Source organism: Eleutherodactylus coqui, chromosome 3 (genome assembly GCF_035609145.1).
Source record: "Eleutherodactylus coqui strain aEleCoq1 chromosome 3, aEleCoq1.hap1, whole genome shotgun sequence".
In the NCBI taxonomy this organism is placed as follows: domain Eukaryota; kingdom Metazoa; phylum Chordata; class Amphibia; order Anura; family Eleutherodactylidae; genus Eleutherodactylus; species Eleutherodactylus coqui.
Window position 1 is genome coordinate 180,564,299 of NC_089839.1, and position 16,015 is coordinate 180,580,313.

General features: G+C 43.9%; 1 protein-coding gene across 2 annotated transcripts in view; it reads right to left on the reverse strand.

Annotated features, from left to right (window-relative positions):
- CFAP20DC (CFAP20 domain containing) overlaps positions 1-16,015 on the reverse strand; it is a 416,942-nt gene that overhangs the window by 101,264 nt on the left and 299,663 nt on the right. For both annotated transcript variants that reach the window (XM_066596613.1, XM_066596612.1), the window contains exon 15: positions 15,113-15,316. In XM_066596613.1, coding sequence (XP_066452710.1) covers positions 15,113-15,316 — 204 coding nt within the window. The remainder of the gene's footprint in view (positions 1-15,112; positions 15,317-16,015) is intronic.

Genomic DNA, 16,015 nt, shown 5'->3' on the forward strand with positions numbered 1-16,015 from the left:
AAGTATTCTATTTAAACAGTAATTTACTACGCGTTGCAAGGCCAAACGGGCAGTCAGGAGGATGGCATACAAAATCAATGAGTAAGAGCTCTTAGCCACATAATATAACATTAATGTCATACAGCCAGCTTTAATTTATCGTCAGTGCTGTCACTGCCCTTCCGAAAGTATCTTTCTAATGGTTCTATCAATCTGAATATAAGTGCACTTGTATAAATATGGTACTGCATAGAAGCTCCAGCATTCTCAGGCAATAGTCTGAATGCTAGATGTTACGCTACTGCTGCCTAATGATGCCTTATTGCCTTCATCTTGTAATGAGAGATCAGTCTATCAGCATCTATAGTTTCATAGTTATTAAGGTTCAAAAAAGGTTTTCCAAGTTCATTAGTAAATTCTGTATCATTCTGGAAATACGGCTTTATAATCACGGCCTTGTGGACTCTTGCTCAAGGTTGAGTGACGACAACTGACTGATCTAATTGGGTTACATATTTTTCTCTAGAGTTATTTGAGTTCGGTCTCTACTGAGAGTTTCATTACCTGAAAGAGACTGTCAAGTTTAGAAAACTAATCTTCAATTAGCCTACTAGAGAGGGGAATATTTTACGTGGGGCCTCTCTTGATCTGGAGGACCCTGTATATCTTTATTTCCCCTGTAGAGGTGTTAAATGAGAATTGAGCAGTTGCTGCCAGGTTCTTCCATAGATTACAGACTGTTACTGGGGTCCGTGCATCCTAGCAATGCAAAAACATAGGAGAAGCTTACTCACGTTTGGGGCAAGTTTATAACCAAAAGAGTTGACAATCCCTTTAAAAATAATTTTGTTCTTACTAACCCGCAACTTTTTGGGAAACCAAGCTGTTTGATTTTTGTTAATCTGGCATCTATTGACTCTACACACAGTGGAGCTCGGGGGTTAGTATGGGGGGCAGACTTTTGAACTGGCTTTTAGGCATCTGTCAACAAATATCACCATAGATCTACCATGCACTAATATAAACTATAACTCCTATTAATTTTCTACTAAGGGCATGTTCACATTTGAGGTATCTGGGCAATTGCAGACAATGTATGTATACACTGTCAAAGGGTTGTCTATATGCAGTTGAGAGAGAAAGTCCATTTTATGGAAGGAGAGGTGCTTGCTGGGACAAGAAAAGTAAGTCCTTTCTGTGTAATGCAAGCACAAGGCTAGAGATAGAAATCACAGCAATATGCCTGTGTGCATAGGCAGAAACCATTCAGCAGATACCCACTGCAGTGTGCCAGGACAAGTGTCAGTAGGAGGACACCCAGACTGGAGTGAAGGCAGATGTGGTTCAAAGAAACTGTTTTGACACATTACAGACCTGTCATAGTTTAGTACCCTGGAGTTGGGATACCACAGCATTATTACCATCCAATGTAAATGTATGTGGCTAGATTTATAAATATGTGAAATGATGTTGATGACTTTAAATGTGTTAAATATGTCGATGCTACCTAGCACTGTATGACTGTGCAGAATACACCCTAACCTGCTCCAGCTCCTGTCAGTCACCCATAGCTAGTATTGTGATTGAATAGTAAGGTTTCTCCTAACTCAGGATTGGTTAGCAGGGAGACTATAAAAGGTAGAGAGTGGGCAGGGTTAGTCAGTCTAGTCCAGGCCTGGAGAGAGTCTAGTCCAGAGGAACCTGAGATAGAGACCGGGGAGGACCCAGGAAACCATCTTTACTAATAGCCAGTGTGGTGGGACAACTAGACCATCCAAGTACGGGTATAAACTCAAATTTGTGCTGGAATGTCAGTGGGAGAGAGAAATAGGAACAAGCAGTGGTAAAACAGCAAGCAAGGCACTGATTAGCCCTTTACAGTTCAAGTCAGTTAACTGGATCTATAGTGAATGACGCACATGGAGTCTGTGATTTGAATAGTATCACCGTAATGGTAGAAATGATGTTTGAGACAAAGAACTTTCTCAATAAAGACGGAATTGTTTCCATCAAAAGTTGGCTTCCTGAAGTGCATCCCATCACCTATAACAACTGCACTACACGACACTATAGGATTGCAAGGACAACTACCCAGTTTCTGTTTAGTTCTCCACTTTTTGTATTTTTAGTTTTTGTCCGGAATGGGTCCCTACTAGAGATGAGCGAATGTACTCGGTAAGGGCGATTTCGCAATCGAGCACCGCGATTTTCGAGTACTTCACTACTCGGGTGAAAAGTACTCGGGTGCGCTGTGGGTGAGCGGAGGGTTGCAGCGGGGAGTGGGGGGAGAGGGAGAGAGAGAGGGCTCCCCCGTTCCCCGCTACTACCCTCCACTCCCTTCTGCAACACTCCGCCCCACAGCGCACCCGAGTACTTTTCACCCGAGTAGTGAAGTACTCGAAAATCGCAGTGCTCGATTGCGAAATCGCCCTTACCATGTACATTCACTCATCTCTAGTCCCTACCCATATACGGACTGGCGTCACGACAACTAACATCTTACCCTATCCAACACGGTGGGTAGCAGGCCATAACAACTGCCTCTATTTTGTTTGTTTTATTTAATATTTTTACCACTGGTGTTGCACGGCCCAACAGACCACCATTTTTGCCATCTGCCAGGAGGAGCAGTAGAGCCACCATGAGTACAATTTCAATTTTTATCCTCACTGCTCAAACACTCCTAGTCCTGGGTTGCTGCAATAGATGGATCAGCTACTACACTAGGATATTGTGAATTGGGGAGATAAGTTCTGTCAAAGTTAATCAGAGGCCTAAACAAACTGATACATGGACCTGGCCATTTCACTTGTAGTTTGGTCACAAGAATCCAGTATTGTACTTGATGCACTGTTATATTGTTCCAGAGATGCCTCCATAAATAAAATATCTGTTAACATCTTCCTAGACATTGTTGCTGTCCTCCTGCACCATCTTACAGACTAGCCAATCCTTGCAGGCCTTACTGTGTCATCGCCAATCCATAGATTGAAATCTGTTTGGAACAATGATTGCCCACTAATGACAGCATGGAAGAGTGTCTTAACATCTTATCATCATTCCACCTTGATGCATCCCAGGGTAGGGGGTAACTTGCAGATTAGCTGGGTTCCGGCATGTCCCTGAATAAACGGAGCCGTTGGTCACACATGTGCTTGGCTATCTCCAATGGTCCTAGTAAAATAAAAGGAACAGCAGTGTGCACGTGCGACCACTGCCCTATTTAGGTGCGAATGCTCCAGAGCTCCCTTCTTATTAATAATGGGGGTCCTTATGGTTGGACCTCCACCAATCTGCAAGTTAAACTATTTCCTGAGAATTACAGGATAACTTGTTTTTGTGGTAAAATTAACTCCTAGGCTGCATTCATACGGCTGTAAAAATCATGTACACCTATGCATGTACTGTCCGATGCTCACAGATCATGCAACACCTCAGAGGGGTACCTTGGACACTTGGCCAACATGGAGAGCTGGGAGGGATAAGTGTTGGCTTGTCACGGTGGCACTTATCAGGCTCTGGTCCCAGAGGGATGGCACGTAGCCAAGGCCGGAGCAGGATTACAGGCCAGCTTCAACTCCCCTAGGATAGGACATGCCAATAAACGGGATGATGGGGATAGTAGTTATCATGTGTGACGCCACTGTTCCCACACACCGGTATGCTACTCGGCGGAGAATAATCACAGACACTTGTGTATAGTACCTCCGGTCCCCAGGAATTTTTAGGGCCCGGTATAACTTTACTTGGCAAACTTCAGTAAACAATTATTCACAGTAATGCAGGTACAATTCTTCACAGAGAGAACAACACAGAGCTCAGAGATCAGGGAGGAAACACAGGATGACACTGGTCCTACAGTCCAGGTTATCTGTACGGCACCACTCCTGGATTGGGAGCACTCCGGAGGAGGAAAGGGGGTAGGGGTCACTCCACAGACACTCAGACAGACAATTATTTACTTAAAGGATTAGCTCTGACACCCGCATGGGAGAAGCGTAGGTGTGACTTGTAGCGTACGTCTGTGCAGTGATCCTAACTTTGGACGGCCGCACAGGAACAACTTGTAGCTGGGAATTAGTACCTTTACAATGAATTTCCCTATACAGAATTATTTATGAATGCTCTCTCTTACGGTTTTGGGACTCACTCCACTCACATCCAAGCTTCAATCGCTACGGGATATCTCTCCTTCTCCTCCATCTTCACCTACATGGAAGCTGAATGTGCTTCCATGTGGCTCTGTGTTAGCACTCTCTCGTGTCAGACAAGATTGCACTCTCAGACCTTTTCCACCTCTCAAGCACTCCTATTTATACCTTCACTCACACCACATGATATGACAAACTGATACATTTACAGGCAGGCAATGATTTTAGTGAATTAACCCCTCAAGCACCGCAGCTGTGCAGCACACACACTGAAAATGTCAAGACAATCTTTGCACAGTGCATCTACATAGGACAAACATGTATGGCATTTATGGAGGGGACCAGGATGGTGTTCTGGGCCACTACAATCACAACACTGGCATAACTATAGGGGATGCCGTTGCCCATCATACCTCTTCATATAGGGAGTTCAGTACTATGACTAAAGCATTACAGTTGGGGGCCCTGTTACAGGTTTTGTATTGAGGCCCAGAAGCTTCATGTTATGCCTCTGGATCACACACATTGTTTGTGCTACCCTCACTTGTGAAAACAGATGAGAATAGGACATATAGTGATTTTTCTCACCATGACGGATTTGAATAGCCCATGTGAATAGCCTAATAAGCCATTCTAGGTCTGTGTGCCATCCATGGAATATATGGACAGTACATGGATCAAAAATACACCTATCTGAATGTGCCCTTAGGTAGAGCATGCTATAGTTGTAGCCCCTCTACTGTCACAAGTGTGGTAGGCGCTTCGATCTCTGGTAGCCAATGAAGGGACTCTTCAGTATACTGACCTACAGTGCGTGTCATGGTGAGGGTAGAACAAGAGAATAATATAAAATATTGTTGAGTCTTCAGATGCCAAGAACTCATTCAAAAATTCCAAAAGCATTCTCTTCTATTGGAAAGTCGATAGCCAAACATAAAAAGAAGCTACGCACAACTTTATACAGACTCTGAACTCATCTTCATTACTTAAACACCCTGATGAGGTGGAAAAGTTGCAGTCTGCTCAGCCTAGGCCGGTATTTTATTACCCGTTCAGTCATTTTTGAGATGTGGAGGTATAAAACAACATACTCGTAAAAACTATAAATTATTCTGTTAAATGTTCCATAAAATCTGCAACAAATTTGGTCTAAAATTCTCCAGGGTGATAACGATCTGAAACTTTACAAAACTATAACTAACCTGTTCTTTCCCCAAATGACATGAACATTTTAAATAAGAAAATCACAAGAGTGCCGATCTCCACCAATTATGTAGGATTAATCATTTATACACCTGCAGAGAAAAGTACTGAACTGTGAAGCTCTACAGCATCAGTGCAGATGCTTTGAGTGGGGAACAGTTTTAGGGTATGGGCACACAATATCGATTTTGTGCTGCAGAGTTTGAATAAAATGAAAAAAAATGGGGATGACTTGTCAGCGTCTTGCTGTTGCACAACTGTTACAGATTTGCAATTTGTCTGTAAAAAAACAGCCAGACAGGTTGCAGGCAAGTTACATTGGTGTTTATGGTGGAAAAGAAGCTTGCGACTTGCAAACTGTGCCCAAAATCCAACTTAGTTGGATTTTCTGGTGACTGCCATATTGCAGTCGTTGTAGATCACAGGTTGCAATACAACAGCATTGACAATCATTATATGCTACGTTGCGGTGTTACACTGTGATCTTCGTGTCAAGCATCTTTGTGTAGCCCTAGCTTAGGGTGGACTCCTACGGGCATATGCGCAAAAACACTTGCGTATGCGTAGCACATTTGCGCCGTGAATGACACGCTTTTGCGCATATTACTGTAATTTTTGTGCTGTCGTTCCATCATGTGAATGAGGCCCTAGGTTTTCTTTTTAGTGATTTTATTACCTATACAAAAAGCCAACCTTTTGCAAACTAGTACATGCAGTTTTTACAGATAGTTTTAGGGTGTTGTCTATTGTTCTTGCTTTTTGTCATGACTTATAAATAAGTGAATTCCATAAACACCAGAAGAAACGCCAAACCTGCAGCTGGTATTGTTGTATCTTGTCTCCACCACAAATATGGGTGGAAACCTGCCTAGTGAAAGGTAACGCCTTATTACCGCCCTGGTAACGCCCCCCTCAGCTCCCGCAGCTCTGCTCTCCTATCGATGACAGTTTGCTATCCGCTGTCATCCTCAAGTCCTCCGCGGTCTATCCGTCCATGGTGCCCCCGCAGAGACACTGTTCTCCCCGCTGTACCGCCGCTCACCATGACACTCTTGCCTCCACTATAGCGCCGCTCACCCCGACAGTGTTCTCCCTTCTGTAGCGCCACTCACGCCGACACTGTTCTCCCCATTGTAGCGGCGCTCACAGCATTTTCTCCCCAGGAGCTCCGCAGCTTCTTTCCACTACAGGCTGGAATATACAGACATAGCCAGCAGGTATCAGCTGCCAAAGCCATGTCACAGGGGAATGCGGCAGCTGAAGGGGGAGTCCGCTCCCGTGTGTCTCTGCGGCTATCGGCAGCAGCTGAATCTTCTGTCCTCCCCTGTCGCCCCCAGCGATGACCCTTACAGTGGACCCCGCCAGCTGCTGCTGCTGTGTCGTCATGGGAAGAGCATGAACGCTGAGAGCGGGGAGTCCGGCTCTGGGCGTAGGCAATGGGCAGTGCATGTGGGGAGGTGTGTCTGCGCCAGCCAATCCCCACCTCTGCCCATCACCTAGGCGTATCTTATAGCTGAGGACTCCCAACCCATGTCTCCACCTATCCTTCAGGTAGAGACAAGATACAACAATACCCCTGCAGCTTGCTGTGACTACAAAAAAAAAAAAACACTGCTGACCCCAAAGCATGGCAAGTGAAAGTGGAGAAATTGATCAACTGCCAACATCTATCTGCAGCACTTTTGATGCAGAGAACCTAGCAAAAAACGCCTGAAAAACCATCAGATAGAATGGGATGGTTTTTTTTGCATATTTTGCTATCATTTATGGTTTCTCAAATAAAACAAACAACTCAATTTATGTTTTTCACATCTTAAGGTTTTTCACCTTAAGATTCATTCCCTAGGACTCTGGTCCCCAATGATTCCGAGGCCTGGAGTGCCTGGTATTCCTGGCAAAAAAGTGACCATGCATGATTCCCTTCTGTTCTCTTCAATGAAGAGAAACTGCCCTTGCATTGGTACTTCTCCACTAGAACCCCAATTATCTCTGCTATTTATTTTTCCTTTCCTAATCTGCAAGTGGACAACATTTAGAGGTGCAACATGAAGCTCCTGGTTTTGTAGGATATCCCTCTCACTTATCATACTTATGTCTTCTTATGCGGCATTTATACCCCCTCTGGCCCATCTGTGACTGCTACCAGTGAAGTGCCATCAGTGTAGGCAGACCATGTGACTGCTGTGGGGCCTGTGGGACAGGGGAGCCCGAGACTGAATGGCACAGCTCCCTGGCCCACTGCTGACTCTCCTAGCCCTCAATGAAAGTCCAGCTAGCAGCAGAACTCTAAATGCCACTGAATACTGCTGGTCCGGACTCCTCTGCCTCTCTCCTACAGTACTATACTTGAGCAGGAAAGAGGGGAAAAAGAAAAGCAGTATCCAGATCAGTAGTGCTGTGAATTACATGGAGAGTTTTGCTGCTGGACAGACTTTAGAGGAGGAAAACAGAGAGAGTAGGCTGGACACCATACCTCTCAGGAGCACAGAGGGATGCTATAAATTCAGGCGCACAGGTGGGCTCAGGAATCAAAGAAAAGATGGTATTTCTTTGTGAGCCCCCAAAATAAGACAGGGTCTTATATTAATTCTTACTCCAAAAAGATTTCACTTTTCTTACATGTATAGCTGCATGGACACTATTTACATTGACTTTTTTTATTAACTGTAACTAGGGCTTAATTTTGGAGTACGGCTTATAGTTCAAGCCTCCTCAAAAATCCCAAAAAATCATTCTGCATCCTCAAAAACCCTGAAAACTTATGCTGGGGCTTATTTTCAGGGAAACAGGGTACTGTAAGGGGACTGAGAGAGGTATTGGGCCAAGATAAAGAAGAAAAATGGAAATGAATGTCAGCAATCAGATGAGATGCTACATGTAGTGACTGGAGGTAACTGCAATATAATCAATATCACCCTGAAGAGTCGGTATCTATTATAAGGTAACATTATTTGTTAACATGCTAATGTTGAGTCGCTGTATCTAAGCCTGCAGACTCACAGATATACTGTCTCTAATATAAATGTTGTGGTGGTGAAGGGTGGGGGGCACAAATCTGAGTTTTGCTATGGGTATTGTAGGTTGGGGGGGACCCATTGTTACCGAAAAAGAGGTTGTGCCAGAATTAAAGGTTATCCTTTATCCACAGAATATGGCACAACTGTTACATTCGGGAGGTCCAGACGTCAAGAAAACTCATCAATCCCATGAACAGGGGACTTGCAGGTCCCCAAATGAATGGAGTGCTGGTCGAGCATGTGCACTGATCTTCATTAATTTCTATGGGACTGTCAGGCCTCTGTCTTACTCTTCTTTGCTCTGCTGTTGGCCCTGTTCACATTGGCATGGGAGACACCTGTGCCATGTTTGAACAGGCAGGGCATACTAATGAGTAGGCGGATCAGCCACATTTGTCCCCAGTGTTATTGAATTAACACCGCAAAATTGTGCTGTGAATAGCTCAATTTCGTTCAGGACAAGGGCGTATTTGCACGCACCGTAGACTCCTATGGGGTCTTAGGAGCGCAAATGCGGCCCAAAATAGAGCATGTTGCGTTTTTTTTTTTTGCTGACAGCGAAAATTCGTCCCGAAAAGCGGAAAGTGTGAGTGCACACATTGAAACCTATGGGATCCCGCAACTGAATTTTCTGCAAGCAGAAATGTGTGCAATAGCATGCATGTGCAGGATGCCTTAGCTGTGTGCTTGCCATCTCTAATGGTGTCATTGAAGTGAATGGAGCAGCAATGTGCATGCTCAACTGCTGCTCCATTCATGTGGGAAATTTCAGGAGCACCACTCTCAGGATTGGATGAAACACTGGTAGCTGGACCTTCACCAATCTAAAAGTTGCCCCCTCTCCTGTGGAGAGGGGATAACCTTTAAAGGGGTTGTCTAGGAATTTGGGTGTCTTTTTCTAATGATGACCAATCCTCAGGATAGGATGATCAGTGGGGATCCACTACTTGGGATTCCCACTGATCAGCTGATTCCTAGCACCAATGTCAATGTGGTCAGCACTGGAAGCAAATATCTCTAATAACATTGCAGTGCATGCTTAAATTCAATGGGAGCTATACATGCAATACCAACTTGGGCCACTGCACTATGGACAATGCAATCTCCTTCCCACACTGTCTGTGCGGATAGGTCAATAATAGAATAAATGTCTAAAGTCCAGACAACCCCTTTAAACCTAGCACAACCCCTATAAGAAAATAGTGCCAACCGCTGTCTTGGATCACAATTTCTAGTGGATTAACTCACAGGGATTTTTAGTAGCGCTACGAATGAAGTGGTTTGTTATCAAGTTAGCAGGTGAAAAACCAGGGGCTCACATACTATTCTTCCATGGGAGCCGTTTCTTGTTGGTGCCCCCTTCTGACAAAATATGCCAAAAGTCCTGTGCGCAGTTATCAGCTGCTCGGGTGAAGCAAATGAATATTTGGTTAGAATTCCTGATGGATTCTCAATCAATAGCCGTTTCCATAAAGTCTGGTAATTGGCATTTGGAGCTGTAAATGTCAGCGCTTAACACTGGAAATAACATATCTGAATAAATAAGTGAACGCAGTGTGGACAGATGAGGAATTTTACAGCTACAACACAAAAAGACACAAAAGATGAAAATGTTTCTACACCCACGCACCGAAGAGAAATGTGAAGCACTTATAGGAATCCATACCGTGTAAACCGCTCTCGTGTAGCCCGGCTGTCAGCGCTCGTCATAAAATTTGTTTATTTCTATCTTAACTTTTAACACGTAATTGCATATTGTGGAGGATTTAGAATTTCTGTGTTCTGTATAGAGGTTAAATATACACCGAGACTAGCAAGGGTAGTAAAATAATATAGCTGGAAAGTCAGATTTTGTGGAGCCGCCATAAAACATGAGAAGTAAGAAAATACGTGATGACTGCGAGGTGCACTATTACGAGCAATGGTGTGGTGGCTGCCGAGATATCCTGCACTTCCAAACATGGAAATTGACACTTAAAAAATGAGGGCAGCAAAACAAAGGGTGCGTTTACATGGCAGATGCCCGACACATTGTCCCCGAGATAATCGTTCCTGTGCTTTTACATAGGAAGAGCATCGCTGACTTAATGGAAGCGCGGTAGTGAATGGAGGCTGAGTGAACCGGGGATCATTCTGGCCCACCCGCCTCCACTTACTGTAAGCAGGCAGTCATTCATAAGTGAACGATATGTCACTCAGTTTTCTCCATGCAGAATGGAATGAGGAATAAGAAGTTCATTCAGTTACTGCATGTATTTACACTGAATTCTAATCATTCAGATTCTCACAGGATCGCGGAAATCTGAATGATCAATACATTTAAAAGCACGTTAAGGGCTCACACCCACTGGCGTTTTTTTTTCCCTCTTGCGCTGCGAGAGCAAGTGAAAACACTCGCCTCGCAGCGCAAGAAATTTTTAAATCCCCGCCTGCTGAAAGTGCTGGACAGCAGTGCAAGGAAGCCACCCGGAGGACCAGTCTGAGCGGTGGGGAGGTGAGTAAAGTTTTTCTTTCTTTTTTTAACCAGCTAGGGATGATTTTCAGGGAAGGGCATATATTTCAAGCCCTTCCCCGAAAATCATGCTGCAGGGGTTGCCACAAACCACTGCTTTCAATGGGGCCGGCAGCAGCACTGACCCGATTGAAATTGGATAGCATGCTGGACTTCTGCCACAGCTGTCACAGCGGATTCCTTCATCCCTGCGGGGATGAAGAAAACTCCTGCCACAGCTGTGGCAGAAGTCCGCAATATTCTCCCTATTTTTTCAATGGGGTTAGCGCTGATGCCGCTGGCCCCATTGAAAACACTGGCGATATGACAGCATTTTTCTTGCGCTGCAAGGCACGTGTTTTCACTTGCTCTCGCAGCGCAAGAGAAAAAAAAAACAGTATATGTGAGCCCTTAGTTGTGCAAGGCGCTTCCCAGAAGTGTTTCACATGTCCCATCATACCTTGCACTCATCTGTGTTCTGGGAATGTGCAGTGTATAGATGTAGAGGGAGGGCATCACTCATTGATAGCTCTCCTCCCTGATGTTGACGTCAGTAGGAGCTCATTTGAAGGCTCCATCAGACCCTAATAGGATCAGAATACAATAGGATGGTCAAATACAGTATTTCCCAAACTCCAGTTCTCCTGACCCCCAACAGGTGAGGATATCTTATAGTACAAACACCTGTGGCAATGTCTGAGGCACTGTCAATAATTATATCACCTTTGTAATACTATGGAGATCCTAAAATCATGACCTGTTGGGGGACGTAAGGACTACAATTTGGGGAACACTAGTCTAATAGAGATCAAAAGGAACTAAGAACATAAAGTGGCCATACACATTACGTTGACTGAACCTGCTCATTTTAGCAAGACTAGACAAGCTTCTAATATAAATGGTGGTTACCCTACTTTCCCCTCAATGACAGAAGCCAGGAAAAAATGGATTAGGCATGTTGTATTTCAATATGCCTGATCTTTTGTCTCAAGGAAGATAAGTAGCCATCAGAGGTGTCTGGAAGAAACTCAATCCCCCTACTGACAATACATCTGCGCTCCAAGTAGCCGACCATACATGTGTATGAGGGGTCAGCAGGGAGAGCTGTCGGCCAAGACAGCTATGTAAGGTGTTCTGCCCCCTTTAATAAGGACCTCTTGATGTGTCCATTATAGTAAATACTAGTATTCTACATGAAACAATTCTGCTGTGTGCTGTTCTTATCCCTCCTGGAAATGGATGAATCAATTGACAACTGTGTGTAACCTCTTCCTCGGTGTGTCCATACACAGGCTGATACTATCTGCACTGACTGGACAATGTCAGGGTGGGTAGGGGCATTGATAAGAGGAACATTAACACCCACAGACAGAGCCAAAGTTCTAGTAATTTTTATTTGTAGTCAGCCAGGCAGGAGTTGTTCTCCGTCTTGGTTGTATCAGTAGTAATGTGTATGGGGCACTGCCCATAAGCTGACCCCGATTTGGTTTTGTGTGTACTTGCTGGGGAAGGTTGTCTTTCTATATAAAACTCGTGGACATGATTGAGAAAGAGACATAAACGTTACGCCATTTACTCTCACGAACTGGCGGAGCCAGACTGAACAGCAGAACTGTGAAACGGACTTCATACTCAAGGACAGATACAAACCAATGGCTGATAAACGCTCAAAACATGCACCAAGCATACCTGCATGTATAAACAGATAGAATAGATACAATACGAGGTATTAGTTTGTATTTTGGCCAAGATAATTTAGCCCGCGAGCCCATTTCACGGGTCCTTGTTGTCTTGGGGGTCCCTTCAATAACGAAAAAACTGACTCCCAGAAAACCTGCCTGCAATGCGAGGTAATCGTCCTGATAGGGACGACCCTGCGCTAAACCTACGGACCTACCTCGTTCTAGATGATAAAGGACCCACAGCAAGACACAGTTCACACTACACGTACCGAGAGCTGAATAGACACGCAGGAGCATGACACTGTTCACACTGAACATCCTAAACGCTGCACAGGCACCTCATGTCCACCTACATGCACAGACACAGGAGCATGACTATTCACATTGAACACACAAAACAAATACAGAAAAGGCCAGCAGACTCCAGCAGAGGAGCTGGTATATATAAGCAACAGACCTTGGAGATTGGCTGGAGCAATCCACACCCAGCCAGCTCAATCAACCCCACCTGTGAAGCCATGCTGCTGAAAACCCATGTAGTACAAATGATCCCAGCAGCAAATCCTAACAGTACGTCCCCCCTTAAAGAGGGGCCTCCAGAAATACAGGCATCTAATACACAGGGGTCTAAGACCTGGGGGACTGGCCGGCAGCAGAATTCCAGCCTCCAGTCAGATCAGTCAACCGTCAACTGTGGGGATGAGCAGCTGGAAACCCGTGTAATATCACAGATGCCAGCAGCACATCCTAGCATATAATTTCTTATATTGCAAGTGAGTTCTTAGTCATGATATGTTTGCAATTTGCCTGTGAGCCCCGTAGTAGGGAGCGTACTGCACATGCATCGAGAATGAAAGCATGCCTGCAATGTAAGAAAAGGCTAGAGCTGTCAATCAGGGCCTTGATGAAGGAGAAGAAAGGAGCAAAGCAACTTTGAAATTTAAAGGCCGTAAATGTATCATATTAATAAGGTTAACAGATATTACGGTAGATGCTGCCAGTCTAGAATGCTGGTCAACCATCGGTAATATTAGCGCTATGAGATCTGGTAGAAAAGGTCTGGAGGAGCTGAAGTGTTATAGTGTTATATACCAGTTATAGTTTACATGAAATTAACTTCTATTACGTAGATGGTATTTTTTTTATATAATTCGCTTTTATTCAGAAACATCAGTGTCAGAACCAGCAAGTGTAACGCGTTTCGAGGTGCGCAGACCTCTTCACCAGATGGTTGAATCACATAGTTTATGATGTTAAAATAAGATTTATCTTTTGAAATACATCCAGACTGAATTGTATGCTCCCCCTGGTATGTATATATCTTTCTTTAGATGTTATTCACATGGCCATGAATGCCCTTATATGCATATGGCATATCTATTTTCACAAATACAGTTTTATACATCTATATATATTTAGCATTTTAAGTTTAGGATGTTTTTATGTTGCTTTGTTTATATTTTAATATTACATTCTAACACTGTTCTCTTTCTTTTATTTGTACCTTTTCTTATCCTCCCTCATACTTTGATCATGTGATCTAGCGGTCTGATGAAGAAGTCTGTAAACCTTGAAACACTTCTGACACTCATTTAAGTGCATCATTTAATTTCACTTCATCTAAACTATAATCTACCGGCAGGTAGCGCCTGATCCTCAGCTCCTCCTGACCTCTACTACCATAATCAGGGCTAAGGGGAAGCCATTGGGGCTGTATTGTCTTACAATATATGAAACCTGAATTCTTCATATTTGACGTGGCAAAAGTGTTTATTATTAAAGGGGTTTTCTGAGACAAAATTCAGTTCTTAAAAAAGGTCTCCTGGGATGTTAAACCTTGCCGCAAAGTCTTAAGATACTTCTATTATTTTGCAACTTTCCTGAGAATGCCAATTTCACTGCCTCTGTTTGTTTTCATCCTGCACTTTTAGTCCTAGATGAGAGAAGATAATGAGTATGCCCTGCTCCACTGTGTAAGTGATATCAAATATAATGTTAATTTTTTACATTTTTTTTACAGAGGCCAAAAAAAAGCATCGGGGCAAGAATTGAATTTCACAGACAGTCAGGAATTTCACTTGTGGCGGGTCATGTGAACGGATCGGAGATCAGGGAAACTCTGCTCTTTTGAAACGCTATGTTTTCTCCTTCGGGAGAGCACCATCTCCCTTATTTGCATATTTCCCAGAGGAGCGTGCATGGCCATTTGAGTCTCCTCACTCACCGTCTAGGTGCTCTCCCTAAGGAGAAAAGATAGCGTTTCTGACCCCCATCCCAGGCCTCTCAATAGCAAAGCCAGACTCCTACTTGCACTGATGAAGGGCAAAAATCCTGAAACGGCTGTATGTACATGGAGTCTGGCTTTGCTTTTAATTCCCAGTCATTGTTACAAGGCTTGTATAAAAAGTCTGACTTTGGCTTGAAGGAATGCTGCCTTTCAATAGGTGGCACTGTGGAGGTATTATTCCATCTCCCTTATTTGCTCTTGTGATACACATATGGGAAACTTATTGTTTTGGCATGTGTATGGCAATAGGTTTTAGGACACCGGTCCAGGAAAAAACCCTTTAAGACTAGAAAGTCACTTACCGGTGGCAGGCAGGAATTCCAAGTGGTTGTATCATCACTACTGGTACTCATACTAACATTACAGTGGTCAATCTGAGACTGGCTTAGTCCATGAGATGTCCCCTCATTGTCCATCTCCTCATTCTGCTGCCTCTTGAGACTGGCCAGCATCTGCATTTCAGAGGCACTGAGTCGGTTTACATGGTAACTTCTCCAGTTATATACCTATGAAGGAAGAATATAGGTTAGGTCTTCTCCACAGTCACATCCAAATATAAAGCTGAGAACATAGATGTGTATATAATGTATGGGGTTAGCAAAATTAAACGTCCCCAACTCAGAGGCCTCTGGAGGGCTCTCTGCTGCTCCAAATGAGACGAAATTCAGAAAAAGGCCACATCTGTGAATGCACTTAAAAAATATTTAGTAAAAAAGTTGCCGATAGTTGGCACTGTAACTATGCAAATCACGCTACAAGTGTTCAATTTGTCTACGTTAGCTTTAAACAACGCTCTTCATTCGCAAAACCACGTTTTCCACCGTTGAACACTGAGTCAACTTTAGGATCTACAACATGCTGACGAATGCTGTCCTTCAGGAGCAGCGTCCGACGGGTCCTATTGTGCTTGAGAAAGGACCAGTGAGAGCTCCTAATCGCATTGCACTCCTTTGTCCTGTTTAATAAAACTCCACTTTTTCAAGTCATCACTGACAAGTCTCTTCAGCTCATTTCATAAGTTATTGCACTTGACCATACCCGCATATGGCCTTTTGACAAGGTGTTCCCTCCTGAGGTTACCCTGAATGCAGAAATTTTTTCTCTTTTTTTCTCCATTTCCACTGTAATTATTCTGGGGGCCCACCTGGCTCCCCAGCCTTTATTCCATGCATGCTGTCACTTGATGTTCCTACAAAGCTTTCTCA